At 36.3% G+C, this 26413-nt stretch overlaps 1 protein-coding gene across 1 annotated transcript; it reads left to right on the top strand.

Annotated features, from left to right (window-relative positions):
- On the top strand, positions 1-26413 carry LOC139136205 (alpha-1B adrenergic receptor-like). Its single transcript, XM_070703944.1, has 2 exons — positions 1-521; positions 25429-26413. The coding sequence occupies exons 1-2, from the start codon at positions 53-55 to the stop codon at positions 26058-26060; spliced, it is 1101 nt and encodes a 366-aa protein (XP_070560045.1). The 5' UTR covers positions 1-52; the 3' UTR covers positions 26061-26413.

Genomic DNA, 26413 nt, shown 5'->3' with positions numbered 1-26413 from the left:
ACCACGCAGAGTATTCACGGCGCACCAGCTCAAACCGCAAACTGATGCGAACATGGAAACAAGTTCGATCTCTCAGATATTGGGTGCTCTCGGCAGTGTTCCGAATGACACATCCGATGCTGCAGAGCTGAAAGACATATCCCTGCCGGAGCGCATCATCGAGTCGTTGATCCTGACAGTGATCTGCGTGGTGGCCATATTCGGCAACGTTCTCCTCTGGTTGGTCGTCTTACGCAGCCGACACCTGCGGAAAGCGTCCAATGCGCTTGTGCTGTGTCTCAGCGGCGCCGACCTGCTCGTCTCCACGGTGAATATGCCAATGACCATAGTAACAATTGCGGCCGGAGAATGGATTTTCAGCGACGAGTTCTGCATGGCGCTTGGTTTTATCAATATGAACACGTTTGTGGCGTCTGTGATGTCGCTGGGTGCTATAAGTATCAACAGATACGTGTTGATCGTGCGCCCACAAAAATACCCGACTATTTATTCGAAACGCAATACAGTTTTGATCATCATAGGTAGGTGTAACAATTTACAACTTTTGAAGTATAACACTTACCATCATCTTTAAGAAACGAACAAGAAAACTTACGGGGTTGCACTACTGTATGTACGGACTGAGGTTCTGATAATTGTTATTAATACTATGTGAATTTATTTTTATTTATTTATTTATTTATTTATTTATTTATTTATTTATTTATTCATTTATTCATTTATTAATTTATTCATATTTATACTGGTTAGCTCCCTCAGTCAAAAATGTACTGATTTCTAGGGAGGGGCCGTGTAAAATAGAATAAAATATTACAATACATAAAACTCAAAAAGTTCAAAGGAATAAAAAATCATAACAAGATAGAACAATTAAAATCACGTGGCAAACAAAAAACTATACTTGTACAATAAAATCAGCACTATCAATAAACTACACAAAAATCACAGAGCATTTAAGCATTTGTTAAAATTGCCGTAAAGAGGTGATACCGTGAACAACAGCAGGTAAACCGTTGAAATATTTAATAACACGATAAATAAAGGAATTACATGCTGTAGTTGTTCTGATAAGAGGGTAGTGTAAATCTATGATAATTTCTAGTCTGATAACGATGTGCTGGTTTATAACAATCGAATATGGTTTCTAAATATGGCTTAACAATATCCCCTTTATTAGATTTTAAACACTGGCCTCGACACCCAATCGTATTCCGGCCCAAAGCAGAAATAGCTGCGGCCCAGCTTTAACGAAATGATGCCTATTTCTAGTAAATCATTGAGAATAATACTGGCTGCTCTATGACGAAGTGACTGTAATCTGTCGATATCAGTTTTGTTATCCCCGTCCCAAATAATATCACAATAATCAAACAAAGTTGAATTAATAAAGTTGTACATCGAAGTGCAAGTTCGTAGTGTCGATATTCGGTCTGATTCGACCAAGCATACCGAGACGTGTTGATATCTTTTTGTTCAACCACGACAGATGTACATTACAGTTAAGGAATTCGTCGAAAAAGACCCCTAAATATTTGAAACAGTCAGCCAGTTGTGCTACCCTCTTCCACCTATCTGAACACAAACGCTTTGTTGCTGTAGTGTTTGTTGTTAAACAAACTTACCCTTTGCAATGTATTCTATGAATGACGCTAAATCCATCTGCCCTACAAATATTTCATCGGTGTACTCTAAAATCATAACAATAAAAGAGCGTTAATAAATCCACGACTATGACTTTTTGGATCAAAAATTTACCTACATAGCAAGTAACGGAGTTAATCTTGTACATGTCCGTAATTTTCCTCGCCCTTGAGCGCAAATTATTCGAAGCGCTGGTTACAGAGAAGCTTTGTATCAAAATCAAAGTTGCACAAAATTTAAAAGAAAGCAAAGCTCCGAGGCAGTTTCAGATGACATTTAATACAGGATGGGACTTGCGCTGCCATTCATCGTTTTTTTCGGTGTCATGGGAACGCACATCGGAATTGACGTCGTCGGTTTACTTTTATGAAATATCAAACTCGGCAACGTTCTTAATTGCGTGTGTGTGTTCAACATTTCTGTGACAAGGGACGTTAGCTTCAGGTAATCCCATCACTGTCACTCGCAAATCAACCGAACCTCAATGTGTCTGTCAAAGGCTTACGCCTTTCCAGAACTACAGCTTTGATTGGTGAGTAGAATATGCATTGGCAAAAAATATGGCAAAACTTAAGTGACACTCCCTATAAGCATAATGTGAAGGCTGGGTCGTCTTATGGCTGACTCGGCAAATGAACTTTTTAAAATCAAACATTGTCTTTTAAAGGAAACATGTTTGAGTAAAACTGTTCTTAATTTTGGTTCTTAAAAGGTTTTGAACCTTATGAGCTTCTTATCCTTTGTAAGCTACGAGTAAAACCTAAAACAAAAGTTTCTTACGACGGTAATAGTGAAGGAGGGAGTCTCATTCAATCACAGGGAATCCAGGCTCTACTTATTGATGTCAATAAAAATATGGAATGTATTATTAATAATTATAATACAAATATAAAAATGATGATGATGGTGATGCTGGTGATGATAATGATGATGATAATAATCATCATTTTCATATTTTTATTAAAATTTATGATAATAATTTTCATATTTGTTTATCAAAATTAATAACTAGGAGCCTAGATTCCCTGTGATTCAACGAAGGTTCTCCTTTATTAGATTATATGTCTGATTTTATGCTCATTTGCTAATGCATGATAACTCGCCGGAGAAAGTTGTAGTTCTACCAGAAACTACTTGTAAGCTCACAGTGTTATACGCAGACATTTAGAAAAGATAAGAGCAATCTATAAGGGAGCATTCGTTTTTTAAGGGGAGGGGTTCGGTTGAAATCACGGGGGGTAGACTTTTACAAAACTGTTTTTAGAGGAATTTTACAATCGATTGTGTATTTTGGGTGTCAAATTTTACAAAGGTTTGATTCAATTTTAACAAAAAAACCCCCCCGAATTGAGCGAATACGCACATGGCGTTATTCTCTCTGAACAGGTAATGAAAAGTATAAAAGAGCACTTTTGTTCACAAAACAAATTATTCAAGTTGACCAAGAGAATTAAGTGTCATGACGATATTCACAATACAGCTTTAATGACACTACGAAAAGTTGGGAAAATACCGTCAATTTGTGAAACTATCGTGTTATATGGAGTGTTTGCAAAGATTTTCGACTTTGTATTTACATACATTTAATCGTGAACCAGGATTAACACATATAAGTTAGGACAAGTGATTTTTAATCAGTTATTCTGACTGATCACTTTGACTGTCTAGTATATTACACTTCATAACTCACAACAAAAATCGATGCATATATCAATGTATATTCACAATTTATTTTTACAGTTTTATTTCAGTCTATGCTGATTTGATTGAAATCAATAGTTTGATTATGGAATATGTTGAATTAATGATGATCTCCAATGAAAATTAACAAACAGTCATGTGAAAAAAACGCAAATTTTTATGTGTTGGTTGCAATTTTAAATATTAAATGAGGTCGAATATTTTTGGGACAAGCGTTTCATGGTGATTTTAATAAATATATGATTATAGGTGACAGTCCTTGATTATTCCAGAAGTCAGAAGTCTTGCCACATGATACTTCCAAATATCAACTCCATCCGAGAGTCTTGGGGTACAAAGGTTTAATAAATCTAATCATATGAATGATTAATACAACTTGAACTATTTGGGGATAATTGGATAGTGTAGTTATGTTGGTTTAATCTGCAAATGTAAGCTCATCTGCATATTTCTTCTTTTCGCAATACACTTGTTTTTATGAGTAATTTGTATTATTGCAACTTTAAGCAATATGGCACCTCACACTTTTGATAAATTTAAACATTCCAAGATCTAATTCTCCCAAATTATTTCCAATCTTGTTAATTAGAGAGGGATGTGTCACATTTTACAATTGATAAATTGGAGGGGGTCATATTTTAGCAATTTGATTTGGAGGGGGAATCGCTTTTTGCATTTCATTTGTAGCTCAAGGTTCATCGACCCGCGCCTCCTCGTAAAACGTATCCCTATATCGAGAATATATATATATATATATATATATATATATATATATATATATATATATATATATATATATATATATATATATATATATATATATATATATATATGTATGTATGTATGTAATCAGGGACGCTTGTCACTAGGATGCCGATATAATATAGTGCAAAGAGTTCGAAGCGTGTAAGTTTAACTCACACAAGCTCTTCAAAGTGTTTGTGCTTTGATCCATACGTTTAGAGGTTGCACGGAAAAAACAGGACTATAGGCCATCTAAAAGCCCCCTTAGCTGTATTGTATTTTACTTACGAAAAGTAGCATCCATTCTCCGACGAGTTAGTTTGGATATCAGTGATTCAGCCACGTCAATTTTTCGTTCCTTTGTAATGGATTCGGTAGATTAAATCCAAGCGCGATTTGCGGCAGCCATATTTGAGTTGCAACTCGGCAGTTATTTTAGCTGATACAATATACGCTGTGCGTTCGTCGCCTATGTATGAAAAACGTTCTTTGGTCACACTTTACTTGGTATACACTTTACTTAATAAGTTGCGGTTGGTTTCGCACCATCTTATTGAAAACAAATGCAAACAGATCGAACTAAACAGACTTCAGCCCAGAGGGATAGCCACTCCTGGCATCACGGTAAGACCGTGTGATTTAAATTGCACATGAATACGCACGTGTTCGATTGTACACGTTTTTTTAAAAAACCTGAGTGGAACACCGTCGTTGCTGCGCCTCCCACCTAAGTCCTTCGAGGCATTTAGTTTAACTGAATAGATGAGTTTGCTAGTCTTGTACCAGGAGGTGATATCTTCGGATTCATCGATAACTGTAGCTGGCACGAGGCCATGCGTGTATTTTCCCCATCAATTTAAATCATAATCGTTAAGATATACACCCCATTGTTGTCGATGGTGGCCCTGGTAACATCGCCTTCAAACAAATATCTAATCAACCGACCGTCGAAGAAACTGACAGTCATAATTTGAGACGGATACAGAACTCTGGCGACACAACTTTTTCAGTTTAAAAACCGTATGTGAAAATGCATTTTGAAAATTACATTAAGCATGTCATTCAGCTGTCACGCACAATGACAACAGCCTACGCAAAATTCTTGGGATATAGCTGCAATTTTATCTGCACATGAAACGTACAATGGCGTACAATTGATGGTGAAATTTAGCGAATAAGCTACCATCTGAAATTTCCAGTCGCCGATAAACATGTAGTTGTTCTGCCCTTGACGTCAAAGCCAGGCTGCACCACTGTAAATTGGCCACACATTCGTTTCTCTCTGAGCCCTTTGAATTCATTTGTCTGGAAATTTCTGCATCTGTAATTTTGACTTATGACTGAAACCGAAAATAGTAAAACGTCTTGAGTGAAAATATTGTCAACAACTCTTGCAGTTTAAAAACTAGATTTGGATATTTCATGTACTAGCAATAAACCACCTCAGCAACGGGTATAGCACTCGATTTTGACAAGTTCGCTATCCTTCGTGCACATATGTTGTAGATTGGACAAAATCTGGTGGTATACCGTCGCTGGGTGTGTTTTATTTCTTAAACATGTCGGATTAAAACCGTATGTGATAACCTGGTATTATTTGTCAGGCCATATACAAATGAGAGTATCGATATGCAAGTTTAAATAAACAAGGTCTTCGAGGGGAATTACTATTCTGACGATTTGGATTAAAATTGCCATTTTCAGTGTTTCAAGGTTCAAGATCTAGTTTAGAATTAAACCAATTAAAGACTCGATTTTTCTTTAAAATTAACCTATGGTAGGTACATGCATACATACATACGTAAGTACGTACGTAACTACGTACGTACGTACATAGATACATATAGATACATAGATACAAAGATACATACATACATGCATACATACATACATACATACATACATACGTGCATACATACATACATACATACATACATACATAAATACATACATACATACATACATACATACATACATACATACATACATACATACATACATACATACATACATACATACATTCATACATACGTACGTACGTACGTACGTACGTACGTACATACATACATACATACATACATACATACATACATACATACATACATACATACATACATACATACATACATACATACATACATACATACATACATACATAGGTTCAAGATCTAGTTTAAAATGAAACCAATTAAAGACTCGATTTTTGTTTAAATTAACCTATGGTAGGTACATGCATACATACGTAAGTACGTAACTACGTACGTACGTACATACATAGATAGTGGATACATACATACATACATACATACATACATACATACATACATACATACATACATACATACATACATGCGTGAATACATACATACATACATACATTCATACATACATACGTACGTACGTACATACATACATACATACATACATACATACATACATACATACATACATACATACATACATACATACATACATACATACATACATACATACATACATACATACATACATACATACATAGGTTCAAGATCTAGTTTAAAATGAAACCAATTAAAGACTCGATTTTTGTTTAAAATTAACCTATGGTAGGTACATGCATACATACGTAAGTACGTAACTACGTACGTACGTACATACATAGATAGATGGATACATACATACATACATACATACATACATACATACATACATACATACATACATACATACATACATACATGCGTGCATACATACATACATACATACATACATACATACATACATACATACATACATACATACATACATACATACATACATACATACATACATACATACATACATACATACATACATACATACATACATACATACATACATACATACATACATACATAATACATACATAAAGTTAGCTGATATGTGGTTTCATAATACAAGTCATATTTTCAATTCAATCGTAGGTTATTTACAAGTAAGCATATCCTGTCAAAATTTCAGTCTTAATTATTTTACAAACATTTAAAAAAGAACTAACTACTTTTTTGTTTGTACTTTTTTGGTTCGTGGTTAATTAATTTAAGTGATTTAAGGTAGCTACATAACTTATAGACACTTTCAGATGTCCTAAACCCCAGTTAAGTATAAATTTTCTGAAAGCCCTGATATTGGAAAATCCGACCGTGCACAGTACGCAGTCAGTATCTGCATAATAGTCACGTGACAAGCGTTTTCCAAAATTCGGTTTTCCTCCCTTTAGCGAACACGCTGCAAGATTTCCTTGAAATTTATGCATTGGCAAGCCTTAGCAATACCCTTTAAATCCGTGTCTGCGATTTTTTCTCCGAGTCTCCATTCAAATTATATGGCGCAACAATTACAATTCCTTGAAAAGCACCTTAGTCTAACACCTTTAATAGTGCATAACAAAAAACAAAGGCATATAAAGGAAATCCCAGACACGGATTTGAAGGGTATTACCAAGGCTTGTCAATGCATAAATTTCAACCGGAAATCGTGCAGCGTGTTCGCTAAAGGGAGGAAAAACCGATTTTTGAAAGGTTCAGCAAAACGCTTGTCACGTGACTACTATTCAAATAATGACAATGAACTGTGCACGGTCGGATTTCCTAATATCAGAGCTTTCAGAAAATATAAACTTTATTGGGGTTTGGGACTTCTATAACTGAGTAAAAAATAAAAATCTAAGAGTGTCTGTAAGGTATGTAGCTACAGTAATGTAGTCTGTCGTCAATGAAATGTCACCGTGAGTTGTAACCACAGGATTTCAGAAGACATCGCGTTGTAAACTATTTCCTTGTTACATACTGCAGAAATGTTGAAATTAAGCATTAAAGCACACCCAGCGATGTTTTGACCAGTTCACGACATATATGTACGAGCGATAGCGAGTGCATATATGAAGTGAACTGGTCAAAATCGAGCTCGCTCGTATGTCAGCCGTGTATGTCGCCAATATACCACGGTTCTTTTAGCGTCTTGACCAATCAGATCGCTGTATTTGCACCATCAATACTGGTATGATATACAGATACGTCTTTAGGGTATGGCATGCAGAGAGTGATTACCTGAAGCTGACGAATTGTTAGATTGCTCGAGAACATATGCAGATCAGTCCTGTGTTTTTCCTGTGTTGGTAGTACATCCTAACATTGAAGTGAAACTCACATGTCCAGAAAGTGGAAATATTTCGCTTTATATGGAGTTGTGTCGAAGGCCAACGCTATGAAACACTTTCTTGGTGAACGTTCCTTTCTTTTTTAAGTTAGCTCGTGGCTCGGAATCGAAAGACTCAAACTTTTGCTCAAATTTTCCGCAAGGAAACTTTACAATATTATCTTCGAAGTCAAGAGTGAAAATCAGGGGTCACCGTGTAAAACTTTGTCCTGGGGAAACAATTTCCCCAATATTTACTAAAATTTGAAATCCAAAATGGCCGTCACCCCAGTGTTTACTCTATAATGGAAGATAATTAAATTTTCAAAACCAAGCCTTTGAAAACTTAATTTACTCCATAAGTTTCAAAATGACCCCAAACAAGTGTTAGAGACAAAAAGAATTATAAAAGTTTGACAGTTGTTGGTGTCGCCACAAATTAGGCGTATGTCTGCTTTGAGTGCAAATCGACTGATTACCAAGATCCTGGTGTTTTACATAATAATTTAAGTGTCAACAACCACTAGATGCATTAAACTTTGCGTTAGATATAGATAAACTCATTACCTCCGTATATTGGCCCTTTTATGGATGCATTAGAATATCGACGTTCCTACGTGCGTTACAAGGCTACTTTCTGATTTTCCTTGGTTTGCATATATAGGCACTTTCTGAGATTGAAAGATAGAAATTTCCACCGTCAAACTTAATAAACTTGTTTTTGAGTGTATCCTGAATGTTATAGAACACACTAATTACAGACGTTGAATTACTTCTTTGATTGACAGCCATTGATGATCTTATACCAGTGTTTATTCTGACTCGAAATTGGTTCTTCCTTCGTTTGGTTCACCAGTACACGTTAGATTTTAAATCAAGAGCAGTCTTTATCTCGTCCAGAATTGTAGCAACAAAAGTAAATTCGCATGCACTACGCGCTGGCGAGGGAAGAATTTCTGTTGATGAATGTTTACGTGACTGTTGAGGATGTTCAAATCAATCAAATAATCCTTTGTCAAGTATAGAATTGGTACCATCTGGCTGAAATTCGAGAACGATATTAGAACCTCAGCCAGTCTCTTGTTACAGTGGTGCTGTTCATCAGACTCTTGTTTGCAATAAGCCATTGAATGTAGAATTATCCAGAGAAGCGAAGTCGTCAATGTATCGGCATCGAGTAGGTAGCTAGCGTTATTGACATACAGTCTGAGGTTAGGTCAAATGATAAACATTTATCCCGTTTTTGTTGCTTCAAAAGATCGACTCTTAATTTGTCTGGTCGTATCTGACACAAACGCTATAGATAGGATGCGTCTGTACGCACAATCGTCCCCAGTGGCCGGGCTAGTAGTAATACTAGAAGCATTGATATAACAGCGACACCTCGCTTCTACCTCTATGGTAGAACCATTTGTTGACTGCTTATTACTTATTACTGGTTGCAATGGTTCGCTTCGTGTTTCTGAATAAACAATTTATCACGCCGACGTGGCGCATTTGTTATTGGCTAATTCGAAGCCAAAATAATCATGGCAAGACTGACTACCATTAGGTCCATACTGAATAATTTTACTAATCAATGTAATCTTAGGGGGTATTATTTTGATAAAAGTGGGACGACCCTAAAGTAAGTTCAATTTTTTTCACAACTTTGGCCATAGTGTTTTTCAGGTGCGCCGTCCTACACCCCGACGTGTAAAGTTGCCATTTCAGCCTAATTGGCATCTATAATCTCGTGAATGCATAGCGAGGCGTATCTCGCTCGTTCTTGTCATCAAATTGGGTGCACGCTCCAATTACGGTGCACCGTTCTTAGTCCTGTAATTTGTATTTGTCAGCGGTTAGGAATTTGATCCGTGTCACAATGCCCTTTGATTACGTACTCATGTCTGAAGCAACACATAATGGGATCAATGGTACACACGTATATTTGTATGATTCTAATGATAATCTTTGAAGTGCGCAGAACAATGGGTTTCATAGACAGAAACAGATGACATACTTCCGAAGGACAAATATTGCCATCTACTTTAGAAAAATGATCTTCCATTATTTATCTGCAAAGTCCTTTTATTTCTGATTTAATTTTTAGTCTTTTATGAATATAGCAATGTTAATTTGTACAAGGGGTTTAATTACAACTGCAGGATACATAAGAACTCGAAATGTACACGTATCTAGTTCATACAAATCCATCAACGCCAACGCTTGCTTTCATATGAGCTTAGAAAATTCGCTACAGGGGGTAGTAATAACAATAAATTTTTTCAAATTCATTCGTCAATCTGTCACAAATAGTCATCAGTCGTCTTTTCCCTTTGCGACTTTAAATTTGTTTTGAACACACTTAGTGTACATTGTTGACTATTAAACGACAATGTGTCGAACAACATCTAGCAATAACCACAATTCTTTAAAGTGTCATTTGTATCAACGTCACATTGCAATGTGGAAATCCGATATTCCCACATTTTGTTTTGTATTCCACAAATTCAGATAAGCTTATCACAAGTGTCAGGTTTCACAAATATATAGTCCTTTATCGTATGAATTATAGTAAATGTCAATTTGCACAAGGGGTTTAATTACAACTGCAGGACACATAAGAACTCGAAATGTAAACATATCTAGTTTATACAAATCCATCAACGCCAACGTTTGCTTCCATGTGAGCTCAGAAAATTCGCAACAATTTTCACAATAATGTAGTTTTGTTACTAAATTCATCGAGGGTTTCAGTAATAAAGCTATATATTTGTGAAACCTGACGCTTGTTTTTTCCTCATCGAATTTTACTCAAGCCCGAGGTTTTACTCAAGCACAACTAGACGGCGCATACACTGTATTTGGACTGATCTTGTTTCATTCAACAAACTCAAGCTTACTAATTTCATAGTGGGCACCATAATAAAGCAAGTATACAACAGATTGGAATCAAACACGGCCTACAAGAAGTGTCTGCGTTCTCCTGATCTTAGAAAACGTTTGGTCACATGGCTTTTAAGATTGAATTTAACATACAGCCGAAAATAATGACACTGACAACAGCACCACGATAACAGTATTAAAAATTGGGTTAGTCCAAAGAAACCTTAAAATATGACTTGCGAAGAGATGTTCGTTTGAAAGGCGACTTATACCTCGGCGCTGGTAACTAAAGATATACATTCAAGCTGACATCGAAAGACATAGACTTTCTATGGACCATTTACACATCCATTTGCACGAGATGGCATTCATTCATTCGAAGTTTTGAAAAAAAAGCACTGACCTAGCCGAGTGCATGTGGTGAAATTGCAATCCATTTCACCAAAGCTCGGAATGTATAACCCACCAACCGTAAATTTCCAATTCCGATAAAAAGTCATTCAACTCAAGAGCAGTGTCTAATTTATATGTCCGCGGGGCAATTTATCCTAAGCTAACACTGGGCGTTTTAACTCAATTATCGAACACGCTGTCGCATTATCTATTGCTGCTTCGGCGACGCTAACCCTGCCACGTCAAATAACTGAATATCACGACCACCTTAAGTATCGTACTCATACACCTTTCGTGAAAGATACCCTCTCTGTTTGATGTACAGATCATCTTTTCTCGTTTGTACTATTTTCCCAACGATATGTGAGCGGATGATTCAATGCGACATTTTCCACCACAGCTCCCCAGACTCTCAAACAGGAGACGGAAAATTTAAAAATGTTCATAATTTTTAAAATGGCGTCGGATATACTTTTTTGCCAGGCTACATTTCTACTCATAAAAGCATGTATTTGTAACTCACATGTTCACACGCGTGAGCTAATGTCGCAGCGATTTATATCTGTCTGTCTGTCTGTCTGTCTGTCTGTTAGCTTGATATCTCAAGTACAGTATATCAGATCAAAGTCAAATCTGGCACGTAGATTTTGTTTGATAATAACAACTGATGAGTTTATGGTGTGTGTGGCTTTAATGTTTTAGCTTATTTGCATAATAAATTATGCTAAAAAATAAATATATACCTTGAGAACGGCTGTAGATCATTCGATGAGATTTGCTATAAATATTAACCACACTAGAATATATAAGCCGTGAAATATATGAAAGCGTGACAAGAAAGTTAATTGCTGATTTTCATATTTGATGAACTTTCATAATCAGGCATATGTATCTCGATTGACGCGACCAAAGTTGACGAAACTGTCAGGCACACAAAAAGAGCAATGACAGAATACTATTGGAAGCCATTAAGCATTGTTACTTCAAACACGAATGGAACTAATTTGGGATAATTGGCTCTTCATATTTTTCAAATTTTCAAAAGTGTAAAGTTACCTTTAGCTGACTGTTGCAATGTTACATATTACTTATGAAAACAAGTGAATAACTTGAAAAGAAGAGCAGATGAAATTACATTTGCAGATTAAACCGACATTACTTCACCATTTAATTATCCCAAATTAGTTCCAATCGTTTTTGAATCAGTTGATTACTATTTTGCATATTCAGCAAACTTTCCCGATGCGGGATCTCTATCTTGATAGACTTGATGAAAGTTGACAAAATTTTCTATGTATATTGAAGATACTAAGACATAACTTAATATTCTAAATTATTATAGCATTTTGTGATTTTCTATAATCACTAATTTGCATTTCAACCATCTTTCCTGATAAGTGTTATGTATACGGATTGATTCTATCAAAGTAGAAGAACATTGCTCTATACATTGAACATACTACAAAACAACATCAATGAAAGCTGTGTAGCAGTTTGAAATCAGTTAATTACTAATGTGTATATTTAACGAACTTTCCTAATTAGGGATATATATCTTGGTTGACTTGATCAAAGTTGACAAAAGTTGCTATGTATGTTGACGATACGATGATGTATATGGATTGACTCGATCAAAGGAAAGGAACCTTGCGATATATATTGAAGATACTACAAAATAATAAAGTTGTGTATCATTTTTAAATCAGCTAATTACTAATCTGTATATTTAACTAACTTTATATCTCGGTCGACTTGATCAAAATTGACCAAATTTGTTATGTTTATCAAAGATGCTATGATATAACATTATCATTAGAAGTTATTTAGCATTCTGCATTAAGCTAATTACTAAATTGCATATGTAACGATTTTCCTAATTAGGGATATTTATCTTGATTGACTTGGTCGAAACTTGCTGTGTACATTGAAAATACTATTATATAAGCCTAATATTGTTTAAACTCATTTGGCATTTTGCTTTTGACAAGTAATAATTTGCAAACTTAACGAACTTTTTAATTAGTGACATAGGACTGGGAGAACTTTAGCAAGTTTATGAAACTTACTATGGATGTTGATGAGACCATATTATCGTATTTGTAAAAGACATTTTGCATTTCCATGGACGCTAATTGACAATTTGCATTTCTAGTGAACATTTCAAACTGAAAGAACTTGACTAAAGTTTATAAAAGTGCTATGTATTTTTGCATTTTTGCGTCGGCTAATTTATAATTTGCATATTTAATGAGCTTTCACAGTTTGGCTTATAAAGTTTGAAGGACTTAACTATGGGCAATTACACTTACATAAAGTGGTGATATAATGACAACAGTCAAAGAAATTAAATATTTTCATTGGAGCTAATTGCATATTTGTATACTTAATGTTTTTCGAAGTCAATCCATTGAGAATATTATTCGTGATGTTGATTATAACAATTTTAATAACGCTGCAAATTTGTGGGAAAAGTTTAAATTTACAGACAGCTGGAATATATACTGAAACACGGGAGAATTCTGTTTCCATATCAGGTTTATAGAAGCAAATGATAAAAGAGGTACGTACCATAACGAGGGTAGGAGCGTATCGTGACGACAAAAGCCGCATGTGCAGTCGCATTCATGTGATATCTACTTTCTGTCTGTTTTTATGAAATCAATTAGCTGCCCGTTTTCAATCCATTTCATCTCTCCGATTGGTTGACACAAAGTCGCACACATGACATTGAAACTGAAACAACTTAAGTCCTTCAAACTTTATAAGCCAAACTGTGAAAGCTCATTAAATATGCAAATTATCAACAACTTAGTCGAAGCTTGTGCAGTCGAACACACAGTAAAGTCGAAATCCGTGGACAAATTTCAGCGCAGTTGTCGTCATGAATTCTTAAAAATAGTAAAGACATAGCCCCTAAACAGAAGAAAAAATTGCCATCAAAATAAAATAGGGGGATTTTAAAATGACGCGGAAGTAAACGTACACCATAATGACGTAGACAGCCGCATGAGTGAATGGTTTCCACCACCGGGCTAATTGGCATCACCACAAGGCAAATGAATACACATATTATCTCTGAGTAGATCAGTAGGACCATCAGTTACTTAGACATCATTATGGAGTAGAGGGACTAGATAATGTCATACTGCATGTGGCATCGCCACGAATTCAATTGGTATTGTCACTATCTCTATGCGACCATCATCACAAACGATAAGTCATTTGTTAAAGAATTAATTATACAACTAAAGGCAGTATATGCTACCAACAAATAGAACCATTACACTTTTGTAAAAGCTTGCTTAATCCAAATTTTCAACCATTCTATTTTAAGATAAAGAATAAGGATTGTGGGTCACAGTGCAAATTTTGCTATTATGGGAACAAATATGCTTAAATTTACCGATATTTGAAATCCACAATAGCCATTTTTCCTTTGGTTCTTTATGGGGGAAAAAACTACGATTTTCACAAAATGAGATGGTGGAAATTGTATCTACTCCAGCGCTTTAAAATTAGCCCACACAGGTGGTAGATCAGAAAAGTATCGTAAAAAATTGACAATCCGAATATCTATTCCCTATGCGATTTTTCCTTGGAAGGCAAGTAATTCGAAGTTTCGATTTGTTTTCACGATTTTTGTTTTAATGTCAACCATAATTTGTTTTTCTACTCGCCAAAGAATAATGAGATACACAATATTCAGCTTTCCAATTTAGCTTGTACATCTACAGACACAAATTGCACTGTTATTGTCGATGAGTGAATGCTGGTCCAGATTAGAATTCAAATGTTAACAATAACAGTAGAGTCTACACATAACAGGCGTCGCTAAGCTTATGTTGCCAAGCTAAATAGTGAAAGTTTAAAGGTGGCGTTGCGAACAACACAGCTTATATTGATCAAATTTTGCAAGGATTCATTCGATTTTCATTTCCTTGTTATTGCAAGATTAAAATAAGGTTATTGTTTGGGTTCAGCATGACAGGTAGCTGTAAGTTGGGCGAGGACAAAGTGTAACTTTACACAGAAACCTACGCAAGTCACCCGATTTGGTGACTTCTTTTATATAACTGCACTCTGACTGGGTCAAATTTTGTGAATTTTCACTTTACGTCCCATTTTGAAATACTATACATCGAACGGCAATTTGTTTGGCAAGACTGTTCTCTCATTTTGACATCAGTCATTTCAATTTTCCTTATCATGATTTTAATCGCTTTCAAATGTTGAATGTCAGTCTTTCAACCCCTGCCATTTATGAATAAGAATAGATAATACAAAACCAAATTGTCATCTTCTTACATATACTCAAGTTCAATGAGATATTAAATTGCTTACAAAAGTATCAAGTTTTTTCCTTAATTTTTATCATAATTACCTAAATTGCCCCAAATACGTACGTTAATCATCCTTCGAGTAAACTATTTCCGCCATACAAAACTTCAGACTCTCTGCCTATAGAAAATGCATAGCATAAGGGGGTTTTCAGGCCATCTTTGATAAGAAATACTGCTTTGAAAAAAGTGTGCCGTTGAAATCAAGCCACCTTAACATGCTTAAGGGAGTAGAACAAGAACTCGCGATTGACATACAAAATAAAAACAATTGGGGAAAGATTACTGACCCTTTAAATGAATATATTGATATAAGTGTCATCAGTTCATCTTTTGTATGTCGCGATGAAGTACATGCATAACACAACGATAACAGTTATAATGATCATAACATAAAAGGTCATCTCAACAAGGAATAGCGTATCAATAAATAAACACTAGAAGACATCATCAGAATCGGCGTCATTGTGAAGTTTATGCTAGTAATGATGTAGGCATAATCGAAAGAACCGAGTATCATGATCTTTAACCCTTTGAGCGCTGTAATTTTCTCCCGCCAAAATTTTAGTGCAGCAAAATTTTTACCAATTTTTATGAATTTTTCTGTAATGTTTTGATAATTTTGGACCAAATGGAAATCACATTTCATTGGCTACAGTTTTTTCTCAAAATTTTGGCCAAAATCTGAGAAACATTGACTGGGGTTTATATTACAAAGGGGACAAAAATAGACTTTGGCGCTCAAATGGTTAAAATGCTGGTCACCATGAACTATCCTTCAGCCATATACTTCAAAAAGTTTCATAAAAATTTAGATCATTGGTTAAGTAATATAGAACCGCGGATAACTTTTGCTAAAAGGTGTTATAGGGAATATTTGACCGATTCAAGATAATAACTATCATTTCATTATCGTCTGGTTACAGACACGTTCGACCGCTATATGGTCAAAGGGATAATTTTTGGACATGATTTTCGGAAATTTGGTTAATTACAAATCTTATGCACTAATTCAGTAAATCTTTATCACTTGATGAAATAGACGAGATATCTACAATGACTTTATTTATGCCATTATGCTTCGAATTTAAAGGATACGCTGTTTACATTACTTGTGCCTAACATGGCGAATTATTCCTCCCAACGTAAGTGACAAACAAGAACGTCGAATTCGTGAGCTAACAATGACTTGTATTCTGTTTTTCTACCGACTTCTCTCAAATCGTGTCGTAAACAAACTGAACACATTTAAAAGTACGTCTGCATTTGGTACGTTTTGAAGTCTTCTTAAAAATTGCAAATGAATTGTAGTTGCTAAGCGATGATGTATTTTATTCCTTGAAGTATACGCCCTACCTTGAGAAAGCTCGAGGGTCTATGCTTGAAGCGAACGAAGAAAGACTAGCCCAGCCGCTAAACAGCTACGTTGACGTACAAGCAGTTTTTGTAACGGCAGGCCATTCGCATGGCTGACTTCTGAAAGGTATCATGCTGTATGTCTGAATGACGAAGACATATAAATGATTCATAGTTATCTAAATTACAAGCACGGTGCTTTCGACCCGTTCCCAGTGGAGATGATATATTTAAAGAATAAATAGTCCATCAATAAAAAACACCAATCTATATCTTTATCCTATCTATTATCTTCAGGATGAGATGTACATCAGATAACATGAGTGACAGAGGGCTATTGTGACTACTTATATGAGAATGCTTTCCGCAATTTTAAAAGTTCAGAGTAGTACTTGATGTTATTTTATTATCGCTGTCTGCTAATGTCGGTGATTTTTAAATGTCGTCCACATTCTGAATAGATCTACGCCTGTGGCGATTGTGAAAGAAACGGGAAAAGTCGGTTTACATCCTGGTTCTATGACTATAAAGAATGTCCTCTTACCGATGAGTAGGCCTCTTAAAATGTAAACCTATCAATTATTGAAAATATTTCAATATGTAGGTCATTCGATTAATTTAAACGCTCGAACTTGCTTGAATTTTGCTAAAATTTGAATTACCTATGTTAAGTAACCTTCGGCTTCATATTCTTTGCCTTAAATTTAACGTTGTAAACTTCGCGCGCCATTTTTTTCTGCCCAGTCATCTTATATGATATATAAAAATAGAACATTTCGTTAAAAATATTTCAGATCTCAAGCTTTCTGCAATGTAGCGTAAAAGAATGACGAAAATTGCACCGTGTAACAATGATTTCACAATGAAAATAATGATCATGTCACGTTTAGAGGCAAAATGAACGAGTAGAGAAAGACGAACACACAATTCCCCCCCCCCCCCCCCCAATTTTTTCTCTACTGTTGATAAAGAGTGCGATAATTGACAAAGACAACTGCCAGCACTGGTTTGGAAAGATTTGCTATAATATTTCCGCGATTCAATGGTGATTCAGTTATTCACGGCAATCCCTCCCTGAACCGTCGGACGCTGTACGTGATGGACATTCCCCAGGCAATGCAGAAACCGGCACTGTTCAATGACAGGAAATTGAGACTGTCCTTCAGACTGCTGGCTAGCTTTTACGCTACCTTGGCAGTTAATTTGCCTTCAAAGTATAATGGCAGATCATGATGATAAAATAATAAAAGATTGCTCCATTATGGGCTGTTAGTAAAGAAATCTGATCATTAAATCAAAAAGAAAGGGGAAACGAAAGAATAATGACTGGAAAGAAAGGTCGGGCTTTTGTTAATGCACAAAAAGAAAGGAATCGAAAACGTTTTTCTTCGGTATTGATGTCTGAAATGTTCACGCGGAGATACAAGTTACATCGGCAAATTTCAAGTGAATTCAAGACAAGGTGGATCCACTTTAATATACACCTCACGAAAAGCTAAGAGATCTTTCATGGGTCATTATTGTCATAAGTGATTGACAGCGCTTTTCTAAACATGGATCTCGATGTCAGGAATGTTCAGTAACAATGAGGACCGCGCTGTGTAAAAGGTATTGCCATGGATACATATCTTACATTTCAATGATGAGAGGGGAATCATCTGATCGTGCATGGAGCAAGTATTTAAGGAGATGAAATTTGATATTGAAAATCAAGCCACTGCCTGATCTCAAGAAATGTTAAAGCCTAATTCGCTGTATCTTTTTGCACTTTTTTGATAAGATGGTTCGAAATAAAAAGCAACTTATGTAAAAATGATTATCGAAGTGTGAGAAAACTATTTTTTTTTCAAACATTAGCGAGGAACGTCCAGCTTAGATTTCAGCAATTGAATAATTTAATTTTCGATAAAGAAATCCAATAAGGAACATTTTTGTAAGAAAAATCAAATATTATCTCGTGCGCCCCAGAAAGTATCACTTGCGCGCGTGATGATACATCCGCGACAATGCTTGATATGACAGTATGCAATACTGATTCTCTGCGTTTGTCAAATACATTACGTATATACCTTTATATACAAGTAAAATGCATACGTACACTGTACACTTTTTCCACGAAGATCTTCTTTGTTACACGGAGATATGCGTTACTTTTATGCGGGTGGCCATTTTGAGCTCACGTTTGTCACCAATTGCACGATATAAAAGGTGTCATCCGCCGCAAATCCCACTCGATAGTGGGCTTTGCTGACAAAGGAATCTTTCTATTCCAAAGATGGGAAATTCAGTTCAAGATGACTGTTGTCAAATGCACAAGAAATACAAAAGAGAACCAACATAGCCAACGAAAACCAATCAGAAATCTGGACACCTTAGCGAGGCAGCAATATTCAATAACTATCTTATGGAGACGTGACACTATCTCGTGTACTTGTGAGAGTATCACGTGAGCATGAAATAGTTTCTTGTGGCCAAGAAATAGTATTCCGTGTCTACGAGATACGTTCTCGCGTGCATAAGATAGTAATTCGAGCGCTCCTGCGCGAGAGAAAAGTTGTCACGAGAACCTATCTCATGCGCACGAGTTACTTTCTCATGGCGAAGAGATATTACATTACCATGCTCTGTCCATTGCGTTTTAATTGGTCGAGCTGAACCACGTGACTGCCAACAAATACACAGTAATGGTTTGTTTTCATGCCCGTGAATATGAATAATATCGTAAACACAGTAACTTTACGGCTAAAACGAAAATTGTGATTTGTACAAAGATCATAATCAACCACAAAATAAAATGGAGCATTTGTGGGCCCAGTTTAGACGCCTTTTCCGTTATTTCTATAGTATCTCGCGCGCACGAGATAATTTCTCGCGCGCAATATGGATAGTAGCCTAATTCGCGTGAACGAGGTAGGATCACGTGCGCACGAGGTACTATTCGTGGCTATCAGAAACATCTCATGCGCACGAGATAATACTGAATGTTTGCTTCAAAATGTCGTTTATAGGCTGTCATAAAATATGGTCTCCCTGAGCGAGTACTTAAAAACTATGATTGGGCGACCAGATCCATCGCCTACTACCTTGGTGAGGGCTACAGTATACGCTACATATTTAAATAATTCTTTCGCTTTTGCCTCGGGCTTTACAACCACAAAAATTATACAGCATTCTCGTCGTGTTTTGACATTTTTGAATTATTAATATGTGATCACAATAACGTAATTTTTTTCTTTCAATTCGCTTAACATTGTTTATCTGCACGTGAAAAATTCATTGCTAGAAGATTTAAGACAGCAACCCCTCCTGCAGTCACTAGACGGATTAAACTGATGCGCATGCGCATGGGATTTTTATAATGATAAAGTTAGCCTGCAGGAATATAGAGCATGAACGCAGTAACTGATTTGGCACACAGTGAGTCGAAAGTTAAATATCCAAATTATCGTTTTAGCTATCATACTCAGAGCCATTCTGTTTTATAGATAAGATGAGAAATGACAAGTGATTCGCAAAAATCGAAAAAAATATTTTCTCCTAGGACCATAATACTGATATAAAGATGGTGACCATTTTGGATTTCAAGTGTCCAAACATGTTGCATTATTTGCGTTATTTGTTTGTCTCTAGAACCAAATTTTGCGCTGTGAACTCTGATTTATATTCTTAATTTTGAAAGGAAATGGTCTAAAGTTTTTTTGAGGAGGAAAGTGTGGGCAAAAGTTTCAGTCTTTTAATTTCGGGGCGCGAATAATCTTTTATGCAGTTTTGTCGTCAGAAAAGTGGTGGATTTGGAAGTTATGTGCGCTGAATCTTGTCTTCGAAATATTTCCCAAGTGATAAAACAAGTCTTAACTTTCCTACTTATAGTCTGACATATTGGATCAACAGTGTTTTCACTCCCATGCGTCACCGAAAACACGTTGTCTAGAGAGAAATATACCATTTTGGATTGTCAGGGGAATATAAACAGGACGTGTACACTTTTTATGGTAAAACGGGGTTTGCTTGTTGGTGAAGAAAGTTTATGTCAATGGGTTTAAATTAGGGCATACCTATTTACCTAACTTCTTTTCGCCTGACTGAATAAAATATCTAAACTGAATTATGCAAAAAAATATCATTATTACATGCCTCAATGTTAGTACAAATCAGTGCAATAATTTGAATAGGAACATCTGGAAAGTTTACAGGCCGGTGAACGACGTACTGACCGGTATCCATGGTTACCCGGTCCAGTGAAGCCCTTCGGCGTTTTCGACGTCAAAGTTGACGCTTAACGCCAGATGTAAAATATCCATGCGCGTACTGCTATTTTGACTTTCGTTAAAATATGTTTGATGCTGGCCGATGATGGTAAAATGGTTTAAAAATGCCCTGCATGTAACTAAATGTCATATAGCATTAACTGTGAAGAGGCATGTAATAAAAATATTATTGCCTGAATACGTTGGTTTATGTGCCCTCTTAGCAGGAGACAATTTGCCCTCCTGGCGTCGGGCAAATTGTCACCTGCTCTCGGGCACATAAACCCATGTATTCGGGCAATAACATGTGCTTTGCACACGATTATGCCTTTATTATAAAATACAATTTGCAAAACCACTACATTTTGACATATAAGGAAGCGCTATTCATTGATAAAATAGAAGGTCAAAATGAATTTTTGGTGCAGGTGCTTGTTGAGGGGGTCATATTCTTACATATTCAGAACACTGCGGCCCTCTCTTCGTGTCACTCTGTCCGGTACCAGTGCAGGCACCGGCATGTTTGTGTGGTAGATACGAATCTAGAATAGTTGCCTATTCTTTGTCCATATCAAGGAACATTACTGACATCTGCCCTATTTGCTACAATTTGACGCTCACATGACTGCCTATTATAAATTAAACAACTCATCGTTGAATGTACATTAATTTCACAATACAATTAAATTAATACAATTAACCTAGTAAGCAAGCTCGGAGGTGACATTCACTATACATGGTTGTCTACGGTACAAATTGTGAACTTTTTCCAATACAAAACTGGCTGTACCTCTGCGATTATATAAATTTAACAATAGATGTGACTTTATCAAAATATAGTGATGACAAGGAATTTTGTATACACGATGTTCGATTTGGGAATATGACCTAAAAGCGTCATTTCCCCCGTACGATGGTACAAACTATGAAGAATCTGCTTTCCCTAAGTCCATTTGTACATATTTTACAATTGCTGTAAATTAAATCCACTAGAATAAGGTTATTAGAAGTGCATAGGTGTACAACAAATAAGATTTTGAAATTTCATCAAAATATATTAAAGTTTAATAAATATAAGTCCACTGGGAAATCTATGATAAAAATTTATTAGGGCCTAAAGAAATTAGCTGTATTTGTTAAATTGATTAATTTGCCTGAACACCGTTTTTTCCAGCCCATTGTCCGCCAATTTAGTACCCATGATAGTCAATTGTTACCGTCATTTCCCATGTATTGCTCCCACACTTTGAGTGTTAGCATCATAGTCTTCACTAGCAAAAAAGTGTTTATGACCGTCAGTCATTGAGACAAAGCTGTTTCATTTGACGACCCTAGGAACTGATTTATGAAAGACTTGTTTTCTGCCCCATTCAGAGTGATAGCTCTATATGATTTGCATTGATCAGAAAGTTGAAGGCCCCCTAACGGCACTCTGGAATTTTAAAATTCCCTCGAACACCTAGGTTTTTTTCGTGCCCCCCCCCCTATCCATTTTCTCTTCCCCTCTGCCGTTACTAGTTCTCTAAAGCATTCCTAATAACGTGCCAGCACTAAACCTAAAAAAATTAAAATTCGCTTCTAATCAACGCGATTCGCTCTAGAACCTCTTACATCGTCTCTCCCGTCAATAATCGAGGGCATGGGAAATAATGTTGGTACTGGAATTTTCATATTAATGTGCGGTACCATACGTAGTAAGCTTACAAACACAGATGTAGAACTTAACTATAGCGGAAAGAAGAGTGACACACTGGAGAAAAAGAACTTGTAAAATAACTTCATCAACCAATCATCGGAAGATTGCTATGACCCAGAAGGCGGGGAAAATATTTTAACTATACACAAAAATAAGATAAGTTATTAATGCCTTATACTTAAAGCTAGTGTTTGTCACCAATTGGACCATCCAGGAAACATGTTTAATATTATGAATTTCGGTTACGTGTTATTGTAGGTACGGGGACACAGTAAATCAATGGCGCGTAGAGATGTAAATTATTCATGCAATTAGCACACCGTCTGCTAAAATTACATTCCTTTCATCTGGAAGTTAAGATATTACAAACGCAACAACCGTACAATCACATAGGATAAATTACACAGTGACTATCAACTGACAACTTGATGACAAATTGATGAATATCCAACTTCGTTAGGGCAATGAGATCTGATAGGGGGAAACATGGGCCTTCATCCTAATAGTTTCTTTAAAGCACTGGATTCGGATCACCAAAACGTTGGAAACCGACTTTTACAGTTTCTAGCAGTAGTATATTTGCTCCAAGTCTGTGAGCGTATCACTCTTAAAACAGAATAAATTGAAGGAATGAACTTCAGCGTTAGCGTTAGAGGTAGGCTGTAGTGTAAGATCGTGGGACGAACGGGATGGCCTGCGCACTGGTCCGTCAGAAAAGCTAAGCGACTGGGGCAAGTGTAAGTTTGTAGTACATAACTGTATCAAGTACTGTCTCAAGTACGTTCTTCTTATTGCTGTGTATACAACGTGCAAAACATGTCTGATTTTCCACAGCAAGGACACTGAAATCTTTTATTGAATTTAAACTTTTGTATAATTTTGCTGTTTTCAAAGAAGAGGTTACGTATATAGGAATTGAAAATATCATAAATAATAAAACTGCGAGAAACGAATGGCATATACTTTCTTGAATTAGCAAATATGACTTTATGTCGACCTTTCACTATGTGTAATATCGTTTTATTTTATTGTATCATATAACTAAGACAATAAAAATATGAAAAATACAACAGCGTAAAAACGTGCCCGTCTCCAGGGCGCACGCTTTGGACGGCTTTTATAAGTTTTAGTTCTCTATATGTACATTTCTCTTCTTTGTGAGCAATCAACGACAGATTTTCATCAGACTGTTACAGCTGTTACTTGAACCTCCATTTTGGACATCGTGACGTCATTTGACCCTCTCACCACCATGGTTTTGCCCAATCCCATTGTTATCAATGGTGATTGTGGACCTGTTTACTTGGGATTGGGGTGAAGAGGTTAAGGTTCCTAGACAAATATTGAACCTTTCAAATTAATGAACTCTCTTTTAGAAAAATTGAGCTCGTAACCCCATCAAAGTATATATTTTCTGAAAGCCTAGATATTGTCAGATACTGTATTTTGTATTACTTGACAATTGTTTACATAAAAACCACATGACAGTGAAAGTCTGTTTTACTTTCTCCCTGCAGTAACGCTACAGTGTTTCCGGTCAAAACTAGTATGATCGAAAGGTGTCGTGTCAATTTCCCAAAGCGTGTCTGGGATACTTTTTAATCTGTCCTATTTTTTATGTTACATGCTTTGAAAGGTATAAGACTAGGAATCAGTTATCGGTCAGACGTTCTAGAGCCTAAAACAAAAATCGTCGACACAGTTTGGAAGATTGACTTGACACGTTTTGATCATGCTAATTTTGACCGAGAATACTGCAGCGTTAGAGCAGGGAAAGTAAAAACCGAATTTTAAGAGGTTATTCAAATTGACTGTCACGTGGTCCTTATGTAAACAATTGTATATCTAGGCTTTCAGAAAATATATACTTTGATGGGTTACGAGCTCAATTTTCTGCAGAGAGTTCATGAAATTGGAAGGCTTCAATACTAGTCTTGGAACCTTAAGTGACGGGGGACCAGGGTCGGCGAGTGTATGTAGCCGTGGGTTCAAGAGGAAACATGTACTATTTCGTCTCTGCCCGGTCACTGGTCTGTTACAGGATAACTGTTTTCATCATTTCAACGACAAAAACAAAACAAAAGACCAAGTAGTACAAAGGAAGCTGCCCTATTAAAATACATATCGATAAAATTACACGAGCTTTAATACAACAGCAATTACGTCACAGGAATCATAAAAGAAAAAAACCGCTAATATTATAATTATCAAATGTGTACGACTATGACCTTTGACCTATGATAATACAATTGCAAATACTTGAATTTCTCCCTTTTCAATTGTGTTTCAGGTGTCTGGCTATTATCTGTTCTACTTAGCTGTCCTCCGTTAGTTGGATGGGCGGAGTATGCCTTTCTGCCGGGCCAATCTTTCTGTTTCTGTAACTGGAAGTCAAGTGTCTCCTACACATACTTCATGGTCGGAGTTTGCTTCGGCGGGCCCTGTTCTCTGATGATTTTTTCCTACGTGAGCATTTTGTTGGAGGTGAAGAGGAGCCGCCAACGGGTGGAAGTGGACGGCGAGACTGTGCGGGACCATCGTGATCATCTGACTGTACCGAGCGTCGCTGGAAGTTTAGGACGAATGAAAAACCATGAAAGACAGAAGCGAAAGCGGGAAGAAGAGTTGAAGTTAACAAAATCATTTGTGGTCGTCATCGTCATTTTCATCATCTCGTGGCTGCCCTTTTGCGTCACCATGTTTTGGAGCGTCCACTCGGGCACCCCTGTGCCTAGACCAGTTGACATGGCAACACTGTTGCTTGGATACTTCAACAGTTGTTGCAATCCCATCGTTTACGGAGTTATGAATAAGAGGTTCCGGCAAGGCTACATGAAGTTACTAGGATGTAAAACGTCCGAATCAACCAGCTTCTCGTCACAAGACGTAACTAAAACCTGTCACAGTGTCACAGCGACATAGAAATATTTCCAGAAATTGTTTCTCACATGTTAGCAAGCAAACAATTCAAAGTGTCACAAGCGAATGAGTAAAAATAAATATGGGCACATTCAAAATAATGTGTTATATCTTTAGTCAAATAAGTTTAGGGGTAAATTACGGTGCCTCAACAAATTTGAGGGGCTATTTGCATGATTTGCGGACTAATAAAGTTCACTGTTGAAGTATCACCGGCAAACCTTGCTTTGAAAATGCACAGGAGTATTGTGCTATCAATAATCACGATGACGTCATTTCAACTATGGTTGGGCTTCAGTAATACTTCTTCCATCAATTCAAAGTATTACTGTCGACAAAAAATGCTGAAATATTGA

The sequence above is a fragment of the Ptychodera flava genome, chromosome 7 (genome assembly GCF_041260155.1).
Source record: "Ptychodera flava strain L36383 chromosome 7, AS_Pfla_20210202, whole genome shotgun sequence".
Lineage (NCBI taxonomy): Eukaryota > Metazoa > Hemichordata > Enteropneusta > Ptychoderidae > Ptychodera > Ptychodera flava.
The sequence above is the reverse complement of the archived record's forward strand: the minus strand, read 5'-3'. Positions and strand labels throughout refer to the sequence as shown.

Coding starts and splice junctions, on each gene's coding strand:
- LOC139136205 (XM_070703944.1), top strand. CDS start 53: ATGGAAACAAGTTCGATCTCTCAGATATTGGGTGCTCTCGGCAGTGTT. Junction 522..25,428: donor TACAGTTTTGATCATCATAG/GTAGGTGTAACA, acceptor ATTGTGTTTCAG/GTGTCTGGCTATTATCTGTT.